This window comes from Colletotrichum lupini, chromosome 8, assembly GCF_023278565.1.
Source record: "Colletotrichum lupini chromosome 8, complete sequence".
NCBI lineage: Eukaryota > Fungi > Ascomycota > Sordariomycetes > Glomerellales > Glomerellaceae > Colletotrichum > Colletotrichum lupini.
The window spans coordinates 2,019,458-2,037,881 of NC_064681.1; the positions used below are offsets into that span (position 1 = coordinate 2,019,458).

At 50.9% G+C, this 18,424-nt stretch overlaps 5 protein-coding genes across 5 annotated transcripts; 2 read left to right on the plus strand and 3 right to left on the minus strand.

The window, feature by feature from the left end:
- Positions 1–27: 27 nt before the first annotated feature.
- CLUP02_15090 (leucine carboxyl methyltransferase) lies at positions 28–4,551 on the minus strand (the record flags this gene model as incomplete). The annotated part of the gene is made up of 12 exons (XM_049294014.1): positions 28–61; positions 129–251; positions 337–395; positions 527–560; positions 624–665; positions 742–2,504; positions 2,560–2,630; positions 2,714–2,855; positions 2,899–2,926; positions 3,173–3,992; positions 4,046–4,403; positions 4,498–4,551. The coding sequence occupies 12 exons, from the start codon at positions 4,549–4,551 to the stop codon at positions 28–30; spliced, it is 3,528 nt and encodes a 1,175-aa protein (XP_049151160.1).
- A 97-nt stretch (positions 4,552–4,648) lies between these two features.
- Positions 4,649–5,946, minus strand: CLUP02_15091 (uncharacterized protein; the record flags this gene model as incomplete). The annotated part of the gene is made up of 6 exons (XM_049294015.1): positions 4,649–4,673; positions 4,748–5,066; positions 5,180–5,207; positions 5,290–5,381; positions 5,455–5,511; positions 5,574–5,946. 6 exons carry the CDS (start codon positions 5,944–5,946, stop codon positions 4,649–4,651), a joined length of 894 nt encoding a protein of 297 aa, XP_049151161.1.
- A 632-nt stretch (positions 5,947–6,578) lies between these two features.
- On the plus strand, positions 6,579–7,768 carry CLUP02_15092 (ubiquitin carrier protein; the record flags this gene model as incomplete). The annotated part of the gene is made up of 2 exons (XM_049294016.1): positions 6,579–6,719; positions 6,812–7,768. The coding sequence occupies 2 exons, from the start codon at positions 6,579–6,581 to the stop codon at positions 7,766–7,768; spliced, it is 1,098 nt and encodes a 365-aa protein (XP_049151162.1).
- A 179-nt stretch (positions 7,769–7,947) lies between these two features.
- CLUP02_15093 (kinesin heavy chain) lies at positions 7,948–14,446 on the minus strand (the record flags this gene model as incomplete). Its single annotated transcript, XM_049294017.1, has 22 exons — positions 7,948–7,969; positions 8,032–8,255; positions 8,316–8,493; positions 8,550–8,708; positions 8,783–9,022; positions 9,076–11,552; positions 11,623–11,725; positions 11,764–12,139; positions 12,223–12,264; positions 12,353–12,477; positions 12,592–12,707; positions 12,762–12,901; positions 12,962–12,998; positions 13,064–13,131; positions 13,199–13,290; positions 13,372–13,596; positions 13,661–13,725; positions 13,784–13,853; positions 13,904–13,983; positions 14,037–14,092; positions 14,203–14,271; positions 14,398–14,446. 22 exons carry the CDS (start codon positions 14,444–14,446, stop codon positions 7,948–7,950), a joined length of 5,013 nt encoding a protein of 1,670 aa, XP_049151163.1.
- A 119-nt stretch (positions 14,447–14,565) lies between these two features.
- Positions 14,566–16,383, plus strand: CLUP02_15094 (acetyl-CoA acetyltransferase; the record flags this gene model as incomplete). Its single annotated transcript, XM_049294018.1, has 5 exons — positions 14,566–14,670; positions 14,735–14,850; positions 14,909–15,140; positions 15,182–16,126; positions 16,186–16,383. 5 exons carry the CDS (start codon positions 14,566–14,568, stop codon positions 16,381–16,383), a joined length of 1,596 nt encoding a protein of 531 aa, XP_049151164.1.
- Positions 16,384–18,424: the final 2,041 nt, after the last annotated feature.

The window sequence follows — 18,424 nt, forward strand, 5'->3', positions numbered from 1 at the left end:
GCCGAGTTTGAGAGATGGATCACTCAATTATGGTGATGGGTTGGTGGACGGGAGTTCCCCGCTGTGGAAGGCCTTGACGAGTAAAGATACCTTATAGCTTCGAGTTGAGAATGGATGATGTCAGAGACCCCGTCAAAAGGTCAGCAACGAGCTTCTCCCGTGCCTTGGTACGATCATTGAAAACCTTTTGCGTCAAGTGTCTATCGGAAGTGATGTTTCTTGTTGAACTCAGTCCTGGTACGAGGACGATTCTTGTCAAGCAGTCTCTGCCAAACTGAATCAAGCCTATTAAGACTTTCTGGGCTCCAGAACGCAGACAACGGCACGAGTACTTACCCGATGAAGTAGTGCTCATTCAATGATAAGTCAGTTTCGCATTGTAGAGGCGTTGAGTGCTGCGTTCCATCGAAATCGGAGAAACACCGCTCTTGAGAGGCGTTAATATTATTGTAGAGAAGCCATTAATAGGTCAAGATGATTGAATTGTATACAGAGACAAAGATACTCGATATTGGGTATGGCTCACACAGACACCAATGTCGAAAATTGGCAAATATGTCCTAAAGTGAAGTCAAGTACAAACTGTCTCGTTTATATACAACCCCAACATGGTCCTTGCAAACGATATCCGCACTTTCATGTCGAGTCTCAGATGAACTCTGCCTCTAGTGAAGACGATGATGAGATCTAAGTACTCTCGTAGATCAGTCTCTCCAAAATAGTTTCCCGTTCTCTCGGAACAAGGCGGTCTCCACCAAACCTTCACCCATGGCTCCGACTCTACGAATCTGATGAACACGGTCAGACTTGCGTGTGCCACCCCAGTCACCTATAGTGTCAAGCTGAAGTAACTCCAAGCGGCAGCCTTGTCCACATATTGTCTCCCAGATCGACTTGGCAACCTCCGCGGGTGTCACCCCCGCCGCATCTGCCTCTTTCGTCGTTCCGTGTTTTCTCTGATACGCACGAGCTCTTCGTCTGCACCCGCCATCTCCAGCCCGCACTTCAAGTTCAGAATGTCGAAGTGTCAGGTAGAGATTTCGGAGGCTCCGCATCCGCCCAAGAGACTCACTTGCCTCTATCATCTCTGGTGAGCTTATTTGGAACGTAGGTACAGTGATCGTGACCGTCAGATCCTGCACCCTCATGCATGTCTTAGACAGCACGCATAAGTCCTGCGGCGCGATTCTGGGATACTCCTGCATAGAATGAGAGCCGTAGGAGGGCCGAATGCTTAGTTTGCGCAGGCATCCTCCAAATTTGGACAACGCAAACTGGACGGCTGGTGAAGGTACTCTGCCCTCGAGCGAGAGGGATGTTAAGGCTGGCATGATGGCTAGGAACTCAACAGCGACGTCTCCACGGTTCGCGACCCCCTCCCAAGCAGGTCGGGGGTCAACGACAACTTCATTGTAGTTTAACTCTAGACTTTCGAGTTTGTGGAATCTGGCATGCGTTGTAAGCCATGGTAACTCTCCAGGACTTGCGGTCAATCTCAGATGACGCAGTGCCGCGAAGTCCGTTGCCCTGAACCACGCCATGAGCCTATCGGGATTGGTTTTCTGTAGTGTCAGAGAACGCAGTGAACCAAGCTCAGGTGACTTCAAAATCCTTGACAGATCCTTTCCAGGTATGAGACTGTGGTCGAGTATTTGCGCGATCAACGCTTGCAACTCATTCTCGAAATCTGCGTCGTATTTTCGCTTATGTCTGCCTCCGAAGAATGGTTCCAGCTTTACTGTCTTGAGATTCGGTGATAGGCCTCCGATGAGACGTAGCATAACCGATTCGTTTGTATGTGCAATGGACGTCTGGTAATACTCTTTCATAGAGATGCTATGCAATTGGGGTGCAAGTAGAAGTGCAACATCATGCGCATTGATCGCAGCGCCTTCGCTGCAGTGAAGATCGAAACCATTGAGTTCTAGCCGACAACTTGGGTGATGCGTGCGAATGGTTTCGAGGAGAAGAGGCGAAAAGCTGCTCTCATGTTCAATGACCATGTTGGTCAGTCCGGGCAGGGCTTCGAGCAGTCTGATCATGGGAGTCCACGCTTCGGGATCGACAAAGGCATCGCGGAGGCGTCGGTTCTCGGGCGACCTATGCTTGAAATCGAGCGAGGTTTCCTTTGGAACCGGTAGTATCATGTGTCGATCAGGCGAGTAGAGATCACTGTGAGGGAGCGACTTGTCCAGGAAGGTCATCTTCAGGCGCCTGACATGCCTGGCGGAGTTTGTGCGTCCCAGAATTGCGAGCCAGGAATCGACATCGCGCTGTAGTCTCCGAGGATGCTTGACGAGGATGTGGATGTCGCGGAACAAGAAGCAAGCGGCGGCTGTATGAAAGGCTTTGTTGGTGAGGGAAAAGGAGGACAAATCCGGTCCGGCAATGCCGTCGAGATGCCCCGCGATGCTGATGAGAGTCTCAGCCGGAAGTATGTCCAGTATTCTCGCGGCCATTGTCGCTTCAGTCGCTCGGTAGATATCGCAGTCGAAACAGAAGCACTCGGCGAGGATGAAGAAGGATAATCAGAGACATCGCGGGTGGGCTTGCGTCAACAGAAGACAGAAACGTGTTGGATGAGGGAAAAAGCACCTCCTCGGGCGAGGTTGGCTCACTTGCATTGTTTGCTAGAGAAGAGTGGGTTTGGAGTCCTGATAGGGAAAGGGAAGGATTGGTTGGTGCAAGAACGCACACCAAGCCCGTCACCAACCAACGACAATCAGGAAGTCGGAAGCCGTGGGCCGGCTTCCAACCGACGCGGGAACGGAAAAGACGCCGGGCTGGGAAGGTGTTGGCCGAGATAGTTGGGTTAAACCGTCAAAGTAGGTGAGCTCTGCTTTTACAGCGACCAACTGCAGCTTGGCTGCTCAAAGTACTAATGATAGACGTGATTACCTCGGAAGAGACGACATGGGAGAGGTTCCTAGGACCACGCATGCAACGTCCCCGTAATCATGGTGACTCGAGAGAGAACCATCAAAATCCAAGTCCGAGAAGCCAAGCAGAGCCTCAATTAGGTTGGTGACGAAGGGGGAATAAATCATCTGTCAGAAAGGGGGGTAGCTGACAGTTCAGCGTTGGTTTGCCGGTTTGAGACACATCTCAATTAATAATGTCTCTGCTTAAGCGAAGCGGCACAGCTGTCTTGCGGCTTGCTTGGGTCACTCACAACTCCCCGTCGGCATTTCCCATCGTAAATCCGGCGCCTCTCCATCCCCATGCGATAACGTAGTGGTCAGCCAACAGCTTCCACTCCTCCACTTCGTCGAGGCCCTCTAAACGGTCCACTCTCTCCTTTTCCTCACTTGGCACCCAGCTTTCCCAAATCCGTTCCACGGTCAGCGCCTTGGCATGTTCGAAGCCTGCATCGCGGAGACGCTGCGTCTGATCCTGCGGCAGCTTGTAATTCTCCAGAGTAGGCATGCGTATTCTCCTTGCTGCGAGGTTGGAGGTCATCATTTTGCCGAAAGGGTCGTCAGGCCTGATTGGTTCGTACACCACAATGGCGATATTCGGAATCTTTTGCTCAAACAAAGATACGACTTGCTTCGTTATAGATGTCTCTAGGTAGCAGAGGCAGCATTCTGAGATGAGTAGAGTAGGAATGTCTGTTCTGATACCCGCAAGAGGTGTTGCGCCGTCTTGCACCATTTCTCGGAGATCCCGTGCATGACAATAGTATTTGTCTGACGCAGATGGCTGACAGCCCCATGAACCGTCTTCCTCGACCGAGGGGACTCCGAGGATGTTTCGCAATGGAGGGGCTGCTTGCACTATACGTGCCTTCTTGCGAACTGTGACTGAGAAGTCTATCTCATGGTAGACCAGCTGAGGCCTTTTTGCCCTGGGAAAGAGACGGAATGGGCGTGTGTCGGTGCCAGCGCCTAGTGAAATAATTTGTCTCTCATTTGAACCGGGTTGCGCACTGTCAGACTCGTCCAAGAAGCTGTCAATGAGATTATCGAGAGCAGTGGTCCTCGTATAAGTGCCTGAGATAGCGGTCAACCTCCATACTCGACGGAAGCAGACCAGAGACACGGACCTCGATTGATGATTGGGAGTCTCCTTGGAGGGGGTCCATTGATGTTATCGACAAAGAAGTGTGCGTATGGGTCGGCGAGATATCCCACATTGACAGAACTCAAACGTGAGCCGGCAGCGTCATCGTCAGTTCCTTGAATCGTCTGATCGTGAGTCGGGCCCGAGAATGAGGGGCCGCCGCCGGGACCTCTTCCGCGCCCGCGACCAACCCGGCCACCTCTCGCTCCGCGGAGTGAGAGCAGGTTTGGTATTGGATTTCCAGACATGAGGTATGTTGTTGCGGGGGAGCGGCCGTGAGGTGGAAGATGTTCCGGGAGCAGCGTTAGTGAAGTGTAGGTGCGGGTGACGTAGGAGGGAAACTGTTAGGTGGGGCATCGTAGTGCAACGCTGCGTGTCAATCAGTGGAATAGGGTATGGCCCGTGCCCAGACGCCTCTAACGGTCCGGAGCCGACTCCGTTGTCCACTAAGGGCCGGTGCCTGGCACTCCCCGCAACGTCGTCTTCCATCTTTTGCTAAGAGTTTACGATATATCCGCAATAGTCTTCGAAACTTAGAGTAAGTTTTGAAGTTCCTATAGACTTGGTTGTCGGTTTGACTGACTTCTTAGTCATCAAGCTTGACCAGGTACCTATGTTCCGGGCATTAGATCGCCGAAACCACTACTCACTCATACCAGACCCCCAAGCCCTTTTCAGCACTCACCTCTCGTACGAGCATTCGGATCTGAAAACCCAAGACTTGTCGAATATGTAACATCTATCAGAGCGCTGCTTGCGAATGCCGAGGATCAGAAAGATGCAGAAGCTACCTAACACCTTTGGCGTTGAAGTGGAATGAATCACCCAGGATTGACTATTACCTGGACCGGATCCATTCATTTCTCTCTTTCCAGCCCACACGAAAAGCGTTCTACCTGGTACCATGATTAGGAAGAATACGTCGAGAGCCAAAAGCATGATGGCATCCGATGAGTTGACAGGACCGACCACTGGTAGATCAGGATTACAAAGTCTGACACTGACTGCTCAATGACATCACATTCCGAGTCACCGAAACATACACTTTGCCAACGAAATCAAGACATGGCAGCGAGAAGAACATCTACACAGCAATGGTACTAACACAACTGCTTACAGATCTGTCGAGCCAATTTGAGAGGAGTCTACATGCAGACACGAATGCCAGAACCTCAAAGCTCGGCTTTAATGAGTTATACTCGAATTATAATGTAGTCTTCTCGGAACGTGGTGACCAAAAGGTACAATCAACACCGAGCGTGCATGGCTCAACATTTTACCAATGAGTTGTAAGGTAGACATCGTCAACAAAAACACTTCTAAGGGGGCCAGTGTCTGAAAGAACCCCAAACCAAATGTCCGAATCCTTTCGGATATGTCGGGATTGGGCACCTAATGGCCGAATAAGCTTCAAGAACACGCGCCGCTCGTTATTCGATGGTCTGCAAACTTTCTTGGAGGGATCGTCCGATGTCACGGATGGCATAGAGACTTTTTCGAAACCGACGAACAGAGTCCGATGCCAATCATGCAAAGATAGGATGCTACAAATTGAGAAAGGAAAGGCCAAATAACAGGTTTCAAGCAGGCGGCCTCTTCTCCCCCAAAAGACCAAATGGCGAACAGAGCCGTCACGGAATAAGGCGACGCAAGCGTCGAATATCCCAAAGTCAACAGCCTCGTAAAAAGGTCAACCTTGGCCGGGCGCCAAAACGTTGCCCTGATCTCGACGAACGAAATGGAAGAAGCAAGTGGAAAAGCGCGAGCCGGCGTGAAATTGTAGACATTGCAGGTAAGCAGGCATGCAAGCTGGCGGCACAGAAACCAAGTTCCAGCAGCCCAACAGCCCTGCCCAGCGGTACCGCTCAAAGCCAGGATGGTCATGGAATGACAACTTTATTACTTTCATAATCTTGGCTTCGATCCGGAGAATCGCTTCAATGGTCTTCGCTCTTCGTCACTCGTCGCTTGTTCCTCGCTTGTCCGAGAATCAGAGACCGTATGGCGCGGCGCATCGCCATTACTCCGTTCCACGATACCGCCCATTCCGTTGGCTGCTGGGAGGCGAAATGTCCGATGTGGAAGGATTTAGTGGGGCACGGAGAGTGGCTGTGTCAGCCTGCTGCCTGGTGGAAAGCTGCCGCTATCCACTAGGTCGTGCATCCACGCCTCCCCAAGATCCCGGGCGGCGTACTTCCCTAGGTACTGGTAAGGTAGTAATTCCTCTGCAAGGTACTTTCCTCCCCAGTGCGTCTCACGCGTCACAACAAAGTACCTCGCCCGGTAGATTGAGGTGAGGTGACCCCCCGGCGCAGGAGCTGCGCAGTGACCAGTGACATGTTCAAGTGAATCGCCGCCTAGAGCTCGTTTCTCTTTTGACGTCTGACACCCCTCCATTTCCCAACGATTCATTCTTTCCCTTCATTTTAAAAGAACCTTCAAACTCCAACATTCGTACTTTTCCCAGCATCATCAGCATTGCTGTCTTGATTTTGGGAGCCGAGCAAATCGCAAACATGTACACGCGGCTGCAGCACTTTGCCGACGCCGTCTACAAGAGGGCCGTCGAAGAGACTCCTCGCGAACCCCAGCTTCCCGGCTGGTCCTTTTGGGTCTTCCTCGCCGACTTCATCGTCTTCCTCCCCATCATCCTCTGGGTAAGCCTTGTCTCCCGCCTCCCTTCCGAGGCCACTTTCAGTCTGGCTCTTCATATGATGAACCCTTTATCGCTAACACATGCACTGTCTAGACATCCTACACCCTCCACCAGGTCTACCCCATCTTCGCCATCGTCGAGGACGAGAACCCGCCCGCCTACGACCCCGTCAACCTCGCCGAAGATGAAGGCGCCATCCCCTCCGCCGGCCCCGAGGGTCGCCCCGACGGCCCCGTTCCCCAGACTAAGGTGACCGGAGGCCGCCCCACCACCGTCACCTCTTCCATCCGCTCCATCAACCGCCTCCTGACCACCTACGGCGGCTGGCGCTCAAACTTCCGCGGCTTCGGCGTTTACTTTGTCCAGGCCCTCGCGACCAACTTCCTCTTTGGCATCTTCTCCTCCTTCCTCCCGGACATCCTCGCCTCCCTCGCGACCCTCCTCTCCGCCCTCGCCCTCGTCCAGCTCTCCGCCGTCTGGGTCCACATCGTCATCACCCCCTCGAGCTCCGACTACTTCTGGAAGCGTCTCCCGCCCTTCAAGCGTACCTTTGACGCCACCGCGAAGCCCGTCGCCGCCTACTGGCTCGCGGAGCAGGTCGCCACCTGGATCCCCATCGCCGTCGGCTGGGCCCTCGGTCTCGATCTCCCCAACTTCCAGTTCGGCAAGCCCAACTCGGTCGTCTCCCAGCCCCAGAGCTCCGACGCCTGGAAGAGCATCGTCATCACCCTCATCAGCATCGCCTTCCAGATCATCATCGTCATCCCCGCCCACGTCGTCCTCGTCCGCGTCCAGGCCTCCCTCATCCCCGAGGAGGCAAACACCATCATCCCCTTTGACCGCTCCTTCGAGGGCAAGGTCGAGCCCCGCGTCGTCGGCGGCAAGGGCTACGCTACCATGGACGACGCCTGGAGCGGCTTCTCCCGCAACGCCTGGAAGCGCCTCGTCATCCTCTACGTCAAGATCTTTGCCGTCTCCTTTGCCGCTTTCGCGCTCATGGCCGCCGTTGTCATTCCCGAGATTATCGTCTTCAGCAAGCTCGCTAAATAAACATTTGGCTAGCATATGAAATCTACAGGCGCCATATCTCTCTCAAACTCTTCGGCAATTGCACTTATGTAATCGGTTACCCCCTTCAAGGCTCGCAAGGATGCGTTGATGGGAAGAAAGCGGATAAAGCTTGATAGGCTGTAGTTGTATTTGCGCATCACCATGCACTAAATCGTCTCTTAGCTAGCCGGATAGTCTCTGCTTTGTGTCTTGTGATCACAACTCCATACCCCAAATAAAACAGATTGAACGATTGAGATCACTGCATCACCATAATCATCATCAGAACGTGAGCAGCTAAAGTCTTTCTTTCTAGTGTCATTAAACCGTCAAATGTCTTGGGTTTCATAAGTAGTGAGGTCCTTTCGTGAACAATACCAACTCCCCAGACAATGCAGCAGCGGCGGCGAAAAGGCAAAAAATGTTTTGCCTGGTCAGCCATTCTTCTCATCCATCCTGTATGTTCTCGTGGTGTCGGTTGTCCGCCCTCACACGCACAAAAGGGATCTCATTATTTCCCTTCGACCCTCCCCCCTCCCACGGCCACCAAAATCCTCCTTTCTTGACCGAAAATGACAAAAGACCGCCCAGAAACTTGCTTGTCAAGCCAGAATCCAACAGCAATGCAGACCCGCCCAAACAAAAGAAAAGGAGGAAGAAGAAAATTCAACATCAAAAGAAAGAGGGAAGCCTCTTCTTTCCCAGTTCCGTAATTTGTGCTCGAGCTTGCATGTGAATCTTTTGCGAATTTCCTCGTCTTCTTCTTTTCCAGTATACTGACCAAGAAAATCCAAGGTGAAGAAAGGCCTCTGTGAAGAGCAAGGGGGTCTTGCCGCCGCCAGGATCAACACAGCGGGGGTATAGTGGTCTAGTCCGCACCAAGCTGTAATCTAACTTGTACGTTGTCGTGTGTCTATTCGAAGGGTGAGGGCGTATCTCCCTGTACGGTCTCTCGACGTCAGGGTGCCCCAAGGATCAAGGGTATAACAGGGCATGCGGTATGCAACTTAAGACTTCTGAGAGAAGAACCAACTGCTTCGCTTGCCGGCACTGCCCTCGTTCTGCTGGATGCTATTGATGACAGGGATGGAAGGTCCCTGGTTATCAGCACCACCGCCACGGAGGGGTTTGGCGATGCGGCTGCCAGCACCAGAGAAGCTGAAGCCGCCCAGCGAGGGAGAGTTCAGGCCGCGAGTGCTGCCAGCCTTGGCTGCCTCTAGCCTCTCCTTGACAGCAGCAAGCTGAACCTCAAACCTATAGGGTACGAATCGTTAGCAATGGTACGGCGCAAAGCAGAAATGGACAACAGAGATTGAGAGATTGAAGGGTAGACAGAAACATGGATCGCAAGGGGGCCGTACTTGTGGTTCGCAGAAGCCATCTTCTCCTGGCTATCCTGTAGCAGGCTCTCCAAGCTCTGGATGCGCTCGTTACGAGCAATGAGTTTACGCTCAGCAATGGCCACCTCCTTCTTCAGTGCCGAGTTCTGCTCGACGAGCTGGCGCTGAACCTGAGTAAGCTGCTCAAGGTTCCTCTCCAGGAAGGCCATCTTCTTCTGTTGGGCCCGGTTGTTGGATGAGCGGAGCACGTTATTATACTGCTCTCTTGTCTCGTCAAGCGAGATTTCGAGCTCAACCACACGTTCGCAACGGTTCTGAAGATCGCGCATAAGACTCTTCTTCATAATGTCGAACTCGGCAATCTGTTGCTGAATCGACTTGCCGTTCGCCATGGGCGCGGCGGTACCAGCCTTGACTCTCTGTTGAAGATCCTCGATAAGAGTCTTCATCTTGGAGTTCTCGGCAGCCTTCTGGGCAATCTCGGCCTTGAGCTCATCAACAAGCTCCATGGACGTGGTCTGCTTGTTGGAGTAGGCACTCTCCAGGCGAGCCTTGATCTCCTCGACATCGTTCTCCCCAAGGTTGCGGGTCAGGAGCTCCTCGTACTCCTGCTGGAGAGCCGAGAGGCGGTCTTCGAGCTCGGCTCTGCGACGAGCATCTGCTTCGCTCGAGGAAGCACTGTAGACAGACAGCTCAGCTTGTCTAACGATTCCTTGGATCTCGACGAAGCGTGACTTCAGAGCCTGAAGCTCATCTGGGTTGACAACCTCGCCAGTGGAGCTGACCTCGTGAAGGGCCTCCAGTTGGGAAATAGCCTCCGAGATGGCCTTCTCGTTGTCGCTGAACACATCGGCCCCTAGGTCGAAGCCAGCCATCATCTTGGCCATCTTCTCAGCCTTCTTCTTCTCCTTCTCATCGAGGACGGCACTTGTTTCCTTGGCGCTCATCTTCACGTCCAGAAGCTGCTGCTTGACCTCGTCCAGCTCCGCAGTCAGCTCGGCATTTTGCTCCTTGAGCGCATCCATGGTGATCTGCGCCTCCTTGCCCTCAAAGGTAAGTCGCTCAATCTGCATCTTGACCTCGTTCACCTCCCCGTTCAGCTTCTCATTTTCCTTCCCAGTCTTCGCATCGTGCTCCTTGAGGTAGGCAAGCTCCTCCTTGGTCTCCCGAAGAGTCTTTTCTGCTGCGTTGTACTGAGACTCCTTCTCGGCAATCTGGTCCTGGAGCTCGTTCTCCCGGCGCAGGAACTCGTCGCGCTCATCCTTGTCGAGTGGTAAGCTTGGTGTTCCTGACCGCTCGGAGATGGCTGGGGTCTCGGATCTGCTGTCGGGTAGGAGGCGGGATGGTGTTGAAGGACGAGGCGCCTTTGCTTCGGCTTTAGTCCCAGCTACGCCATCTGCGGACAAGGGGGCCACCCATCTGTCCTTAGGAACGGCCTCTCCGGCACGCCAGAGCTGAACTTCGCCTTCCAAATTTAAGAGATACGTTTCGAAAGTCGAAATTTGGCCTCTGGCCTTGCCGAGCAGTGCCTTGAGTTCGGAGGGACTGAGCTCGGCGTTGATCTTGGCCTTGTTCTTGATTGCCTTTGCACGAGTACCGAATCGGAGGGTGCCAAGGGTTTCAGCGTCGTTGTAACTACTGGGAGAGCAATTAATGATGAGTGTTGTCCGACTGTTACCTCCCAGAGATTCTTGGAGGATACGGGTCAACTTGGAATCGCGGTAGGGGACGTGGGATGATCTGCCGTCGGTCAAGGCGTTGATGACCATTCCGAGAGCACTCAAACTCTTGTTGATCTTCTTTGCTTCCTCCAGCGTCTGACCACTGGCGCCGGTCTTTCCAACCTTTTCGCTACCGGCCAAATCGACCAGGAAAAGCTGACCACTCTTTGCCGATCCGGTCTCGACATTCTTTTGGGTAATGGTGACGACGAAGATGGAATGCGAGCGGGAAGATTCCTGGTTCATGTTGGTTGCAGAAACGGCTCGGGCGTTTCCACCTCTTCTCATAACCTCGTAGACTTCCTGGACGCTGGAGACATAGACCTCGAGAAGGCCCTTGACGTAGACACCGCGATTCTTTTCTTCGTGGACGGGAAGGTTGTCGTTTTGAGGCGCAAGCAAATCGCGAATCCTCTCCATGTAGATTTCCATATAACTGACTCGAACCGTGTACTCGATAGTGCTGGGACTAGACATGATACTGGCGAAGATTTGTTCGACGATACGGGGGATAATACCTCGCCCCTCCTCGTCGTCGATGCTGGAACCCATCATGGTGTAGGACTTTCCGGCACCCGTCTGACCATAGGCAAAGACGGTTCCGTTGTAACCATTGAGAATATCATCGACGGTCGATCGGATGGAAAAGTCGAAAATATCGGACTGCTTACACTCCATGTCGAAGACACGGTCGAAGGTGAAGGAGCCTTGGGCCTCCTTGGACTAGAGAATTATATTTGTCAACTGAGTGCCCGCACGCGCGATATCAAGCACCGAATAGAGAGGCACTTACGTCCAGAGTACATGTTTCCTCACTGCTGAAGGAGACAATGGGCTGGCCGCCCGACGCCAGTTCCACTTTGTTCTGTGGACGGAATCGGGCGACAACCTTGATACTGTTGTTTGCGCCAGACATGGTGATGGGTTTTCAGACCAAGCGAGGTCGAAGCCGGGGTCGTGAGGTTGCGATCGGGACAAGATGCTGCGAGATAGGGGGTTTTGTGGTTGCGAGGCACTCGGCGGCCGCAGCTCGGCAACGGGGGGTTGTGTTGAAAGGACACACACAAACAAGGCGGGTGGGATGAAATGACGGTGTGCGGATGTGGAAAGGCTGCTAGAATGACATATCGCAGGTGTTGCAGGGCGATGATGCAAGGAGAACGGAACAGCGACAGCACAAACCAGCAGCAGTAGCAGCCAGAAAGGCAGTCGGTCAGAAAGCGAGAGAGGAGGGAGATGTGGGTTGTATTGTTTGGGAAACGGGTTTTGGGGGGGCTCTTGGGGGGTTGAGATGCAAATGACGGGACGCGCTAGAAATCGCGTAGAATTATTTGATGGCAGCAAGACAAAGCACAGAATGCAGGTGCAGAGGGGAAGTAAGGTCCACGGGTACCTTCCCACAGTTCCTTCAGTTCCCATGGAAAGTCACAAGTCACTGCTAAGGTGAGGTAAGGTATTCAGGCCCAAAAACAAACCAATCCCATCCTGCCATGGTCATTTCACGCTGGTCGTTTCATCCCCACCTCGTCGTCTTTCCCAAAGCACAGCCGAGGGGTCCCCGTCCCAGATGGGTAAAGTCCCCTGTTCTACTGCTGGAATGGACGGATACAGCAGAACGCATCGCCCATGCAGTGCCCAACGGGACTGGCTGCACTTGCACACTGACCATGACGGGCAGGCATGTTGGTACTACAGATGGCCCGGCGCATTGCACACTAATTAGAGGAACGTCCGGCCGAGCACGCGACAGAGATTTGCTGACGAGAGTTTGCACTTTGCACGGTTGACCAAGTGGACTGAGAGTTGGGGGTTGGCCTTTTGGGCGAGTCTTGTTATGGTGGACTGCTCCGCTTTCGCCTGTGAATTCATAATAAACAACTACGGGCCGCATGTTGTTCAACAGATTTGGTATTTCGCTACTCATGAGGTCACAAATGCACTTCCCACGAACTCCCCTGTAAAGCCAGATGAAGACGAACCTAACGTCACCGACGACGGGTGACTCAACGGATAGGAAAAGCAAAGCACGTCCACGAAACGCCTATCGCAACATGGGGTCGCCCCAAAAGCCACTTAGAGAGGACAGCACGAGCCGAAACGCCAAATCCCCCCACTCCCACCTCATCGGGTACCCCAGTTGCTTAATGCGAAGAAGATCAAGACATCTGTCTGGTCAGCCCTGGGTGTAGCTCATGTCAATCTGCCCCTCGTTCGGCCCTCTAGCATCCCCTCACAGCCCAGCAGCTTATTCCTACACGAGCCATACCCTGCTGAAGTAAGGCGCGGACATTCTTGTTCATAACTGTCGTGTGTATGTGTCGTGATAATCATGTCGATTTAATCGTCCCAGCTCTTCTCGACCGTCTCACGAACCCGCTTCGTGTACTCCTTCCGGTTGTCCTTGTAGAGGTTCGACGCTTCAACATTCGCCGGGGAGCCCGTGTTTGGGTCGTTAAGCAAACTAATGATCCGAGTTAGCCAAACATTAGCTCCGGAGCTTGTAGAGTGGCACCCGAGATCTCTCGAGTAGGACATCTCTCACCTCTGAATGCTCGTCAACACAGCCGCGACATCATACGTGGGACTCCAGCGGTTCTGCAGGATATCCAAGCAAAGCTCTCCAGTAGCGTAGACGTTCGGGTGGAACATCTGGCTGATGAACTTGACCGCAGGTGGCTTGTTGGGGTACTGCTCCTCGAACTGCATAACGAGTCTGAAGGTACCGTCTTCGAATGGAGTATCGGCGGGACCAATAATCACGGCGTTCCTAAAGCATGCCTTGTCAGTCGCCGTTGGCACATTCGGGAAACTCGGGGTTTGGTCGAGCATACCAGGTCATGACGTTGTCGGGGACGGGCGAGGCAGAAACGCCAGCGGGAGGATCAGTCTGCATACGCTACTCATTGCGTTAGGATCAAACAAAAGATAATGGCATTCTGAGCATCGTAGCTTACTTTGAAGTCGCGCATCAAGCGACGGCGGGCGGCGGTAGACATGGTGGCGGTCGGTGACTGATTACCAAGACTGAGGGGTCAGAGGATCGCAACTGCCGTCGAGGAGGGACGGACGAGAACCGGGCGGTCGGTTCAAAGCGTGGGGAATCGGCGTATATATCCTCGCTGGATATCGAGAATGCTGAAAATTCTGGAGATCTCTGTCACTTACGATGTGTGATGGAGAAAGTTGTAGAATGGTCGTACGGATCACGGGCGAGAGTCCAAAAGAATGGCGCGGGAAGCACTCGCCTTCACCACCGCCTTCCGCTTGGGCCAGTGAGTGGGTCTTACATTTTGGTCCAATCATATTGGGCGATTTTAAGCGCGAATCACCCGATAACAGAATGACACTCAAGAGCCTCCAATAAGATAGGTACCAAACGCCTGCGGAAGTGACGACTCAAACCTCCCGTCTCTCCATGACACCGTCTGGGCCGCAAACTGGACTATTCAACTGAGGTGCTTCTGACAGACACTTGAATGGGTTGGATTCATGCATATCGCTTGCTATTTTGTCATTTCGGCGAGCGTCGCACCTAACTTACCTCAAGAGGCAGCATATAGAAAGATACTCAAATACATCAACTCGCATACTGGCGGGGTGTAGCTTTTCTTCCGCATGCGCAGACTAAGACCTTGTTTGAAGGTGGGCTTGTTCAATATTTATGGTTGCGCTGCAGGACTGCCATAACGGTGATCATCCGTATGCCGCGAAATTCCGGGGGAAAATGACATCCAAAATGCAGGCAAAGAGTGGCATCGGTGCAGCAGCAGCCGGAACCGGTTCCACCCCTTTGGCCCGACGAGCTTTCCGAGCGGAATTGGCCCTACTTCCACGGTCCGGGGTGGGGGATCGGTTCCCCCAAGGACCTGGGGGAAACTTGGGAAGTGACCTCACTCCTCACTCAGAAGCTCGGCCCCGCCCTTGTACCTCTCAGGCACCCCCCTCTTAAGCCGAGGAAGACCGCAGAACCTGGGGTATTGTCATCCCGCGCCTTCCACATGCTCGCTTCATCCCTCTCGAAGTAAACTGTCAAGCCACCTTCCTATCTTTTTCTTCTTGCTCCCTTTTCCCTCTGCAAGATCGTCTCAAGTCGCCATCACTTTGTGCTATTTTGCTGCGAAATATCGGATACCATTTGTAACATATTCCACCATGTTTATCAGACAATCATCAAGGCTTCCTAGCCAATTGGCTAGGCAAGCGGCTTCCCGTCAGTTCTCCACGCGAGCTGCGCTTCGGCAAGAGATTCGGGACGCATACATTATTAGTGCCTCGAGAACACCGACAGCAAAGGCAAAAACAAACGGTTCAGTAAGCTTCTGCAAAGCTTTCATAACTAACACGGCCGACAGTTCAATGGCTCATTCACGAGTGTAACTGCGCCGCAGCTGGGCGCCGTCGCCATCAAGTCCGCAATCGAAAAGTCCAAAGTCCCCATCGACAAGATCACCGACGTGTACATGGGTAATGTTCTACAAGGATCCGTTGGGCAGGCGCCGGCTCGCCAGGCTCTGATCTTTGCCGGTCTCCCGTCTAGTGTGGAAGCGATCACCATCAACAAGGTCTGCGCATCCGGCATGAAAGCCGTCGTTTTTGCCGCACAAAACATCCAGCTCGGTCTGTCGGAGGCGCAGGTTGCTGGTGGCATGGAGAACATGACGAGGGTGCCTTACTACGTGCCCCGCGCTTCTAGCCTGCCGCCATTCGGGCATGTCCAGATGGAGGACGGCCTGATCAAGGACGGGTTGACTGACGTCTACGACAAATTCCACATGGGCAACTGCGCCGAGAACACGGCTAAGAAGTACGAGATTTCTCGCGAGATGCAAGACGAGTACGCTATCGAGTCCTACAAGCGCGCTCAGGCTGCGTGGAAAGCCAACGCCTTTGCCGAGGAGATCGCTCCTGTTACTGTTCGCGGAAGGAAGGGCGACACAGTTATTGAGTCTGATGAGGGATACCTCGACGTCAAGTTCGACAGGGTGCCTACCCTGAAACCGGCCTTTGTGCGCGACGGCACCGGCACTGTCACTGCTGCCAACTCCTCCACGTTGAACGACGGTGCCAGTGCACTTGTTTTGGGCAGCAAGGAGATTGCGCAAAAATACGGTTCCGGTTCCCGAGTGCTGGCAAAGATCTGCGGCTCGGCTGACGCCGCGGTTGATCCTATCGACTTCCCCATCGCTCCAGCCAAGGCGGTACCCATCGCACTTGAGAGAGCGGGTATCACCAAAGACCAAGTCGCCGTATGGGAGTTTAACGAAGCTTTTGCCGCTGTCATCAAGGCAAACGAAAAGGTATGATAGGCGTCCACAATCAGTCAATCAATGAAACGCGACTAACAGCCATTGGGTAGATTCTCGGAATGGAGGGTGCTCGGGTTAACCCTCTCGGCGGAGCGATCTCCCTCGGCCACGCCCTGGGTAGCTCCGGATCACGAATTATCGTCACTCTGCTGCACCAGCTGAAGCCTGGCGAATACGGTGTTGCAGCCATCTGCAACGGAGGCGGCGCGGCCACGGCGATCGTCGTGCAGCGTGTCGAGTCCGTGTAATTGGCCATGTGTCCATCGTCGCGGGTAGGCTTCCCGGCAGCGTCTAGGCCGGGTGAAAAAGGGAAGTGGCATGCACAAGATGCTTAGCTTCATGCGACTTAGAAGCTACCTTCCGCCCAGGTTAGGATGATCAAAGCGGATTCGGCGCGTTATATGAGAGGGCGTAAATTGTGAAAAATTGGAATTCAAATGGAAAAGCAGACTGTGCTCGGATGCTTTTGGAAATGCGATATCCCATGTAGAAAACTTGACGCAGATCATTCGTAAATGTTACTCTTGACAAAGTATATTGAAGCTACCTACGGCAGACTGCAAGAGGCACTCCGCCAAAACCGTTCTTTCCAATAGACCTACGGCTACCGTAAATTTTAAGCATTAATAGCACGACTTTCTTATACATATAAATAAATATTATAATAAATCCCGTATATTATTATAAAGAATTACTTATAACTATAGGTAGTAGTGGTTATATAAGGGTAGTTATGCTACTTAGTAAAAGTAGGGTAGCTAGGGGGCATATCCTCCTTACTAATTTCTATTATTAATTAATTTCCCTTTTCTCTTAACTAACCTAATATTCCTTAAATAAGGTAAGTAATCTACCTACGCCCCTATAATTACTTATTAGCGATTATATTTTGCTTTATTATACTTTATACCCTTTTCTACTTTACTTTTATTACTATTACTTAATTATATACGTAATTATAAATATAATATTCGCGATTTATTAATTAGAAATATTAATTAAGTATAATTAAGTAATTTTATACATAATTACTAATGCAATTTTTACTAATTAATAATTATACTTCTTTTTAAGCTAATATATGCGCAATTATAAGTATAATTACGCGTATATACCTATTTATAATTTAATTCTTTTTATTTACTTTTTTCTTTAGTATTAATTATTTATATATATATATTAATAATTTTGTATAGGACACTCCCTTTTTTAATAATCGCATACGTCGTATAATACTTATAATAAGCGCTTAATATAGTGTTAGTATATACGTAGGTAGGTTAGACCTTTTGGGTCGCGACTAGGTTAATAAGTTAGTATAGGTCTATTGCGTATGTATAAGAGGGGAAGATCGTAAGCAGAGCCCGCGGTCCCTTAGTAAGTATAAGTAGGTAGAAGGGTCCGTTTGCACGGGCCCAGACTACCTACTTATTACCCCTACTTAACTACTTAATAGGGCCCCTTTTCTACCTCGTAATCTAATATTAGTAGTCTTCTATTTTTATAATAAAAAAGGCTAGAATAGGGGCTAGGTCCCCTGCTAATAAGAACTAGTAATAGAATTTATAGTTAATCCCCTATTTAGAAGTACCTAAAGCCGTATACTAAAATTTTAGTATAGTTTTTATTATAATTATTTATATAGAAATTTTTAGTATCCCCTCCTTCCGATTACTTCCTAATCCTTTAATATATATAATTTATATACCTAAACTCCTTAGAAATCGTTAAATTTAGCGTAGTTAAAAAAGAGCTTTTTATTAATCTAACTACGCCCCGAATACGTACATTTCTCTCTAAGCCAAAGCCCAAGAGGCGTATACGTTCGCTAAATAACTTACTACTTATAATATACTACTATTTTAATTACGTATTACTTATCTTTTTATCTTAACCGTAATAATTCCTTTACTAACGAATTATTCAAAGGACTTATTTAGTATGCTTTTTATAAACCCGTTAGCTAGGTTATTATTATTACTAATCTAACGGATCTTACAAAGCTTGCGGCGTTTATATAATTATTTAAGTATTATAGTATTTATTATAAAGCGCTTTTCCTTCGTAATACTTAGTTTAACGAGGTATTTATATAATAAGTATAAATCTATATAGACTATAATAGGGATTCTTAAAACGTTAAGTTATTTAGTAATAAGGTCTAGGGTAGTTAAAATAGTATAAGTAACGTTAATACTTACGACTATTTTATAAACTTTTAATACTAATACGCTCCGGGTAATCCTTTTATTCTTTATAGAACTATAGTAAATAATATTATTATTAATT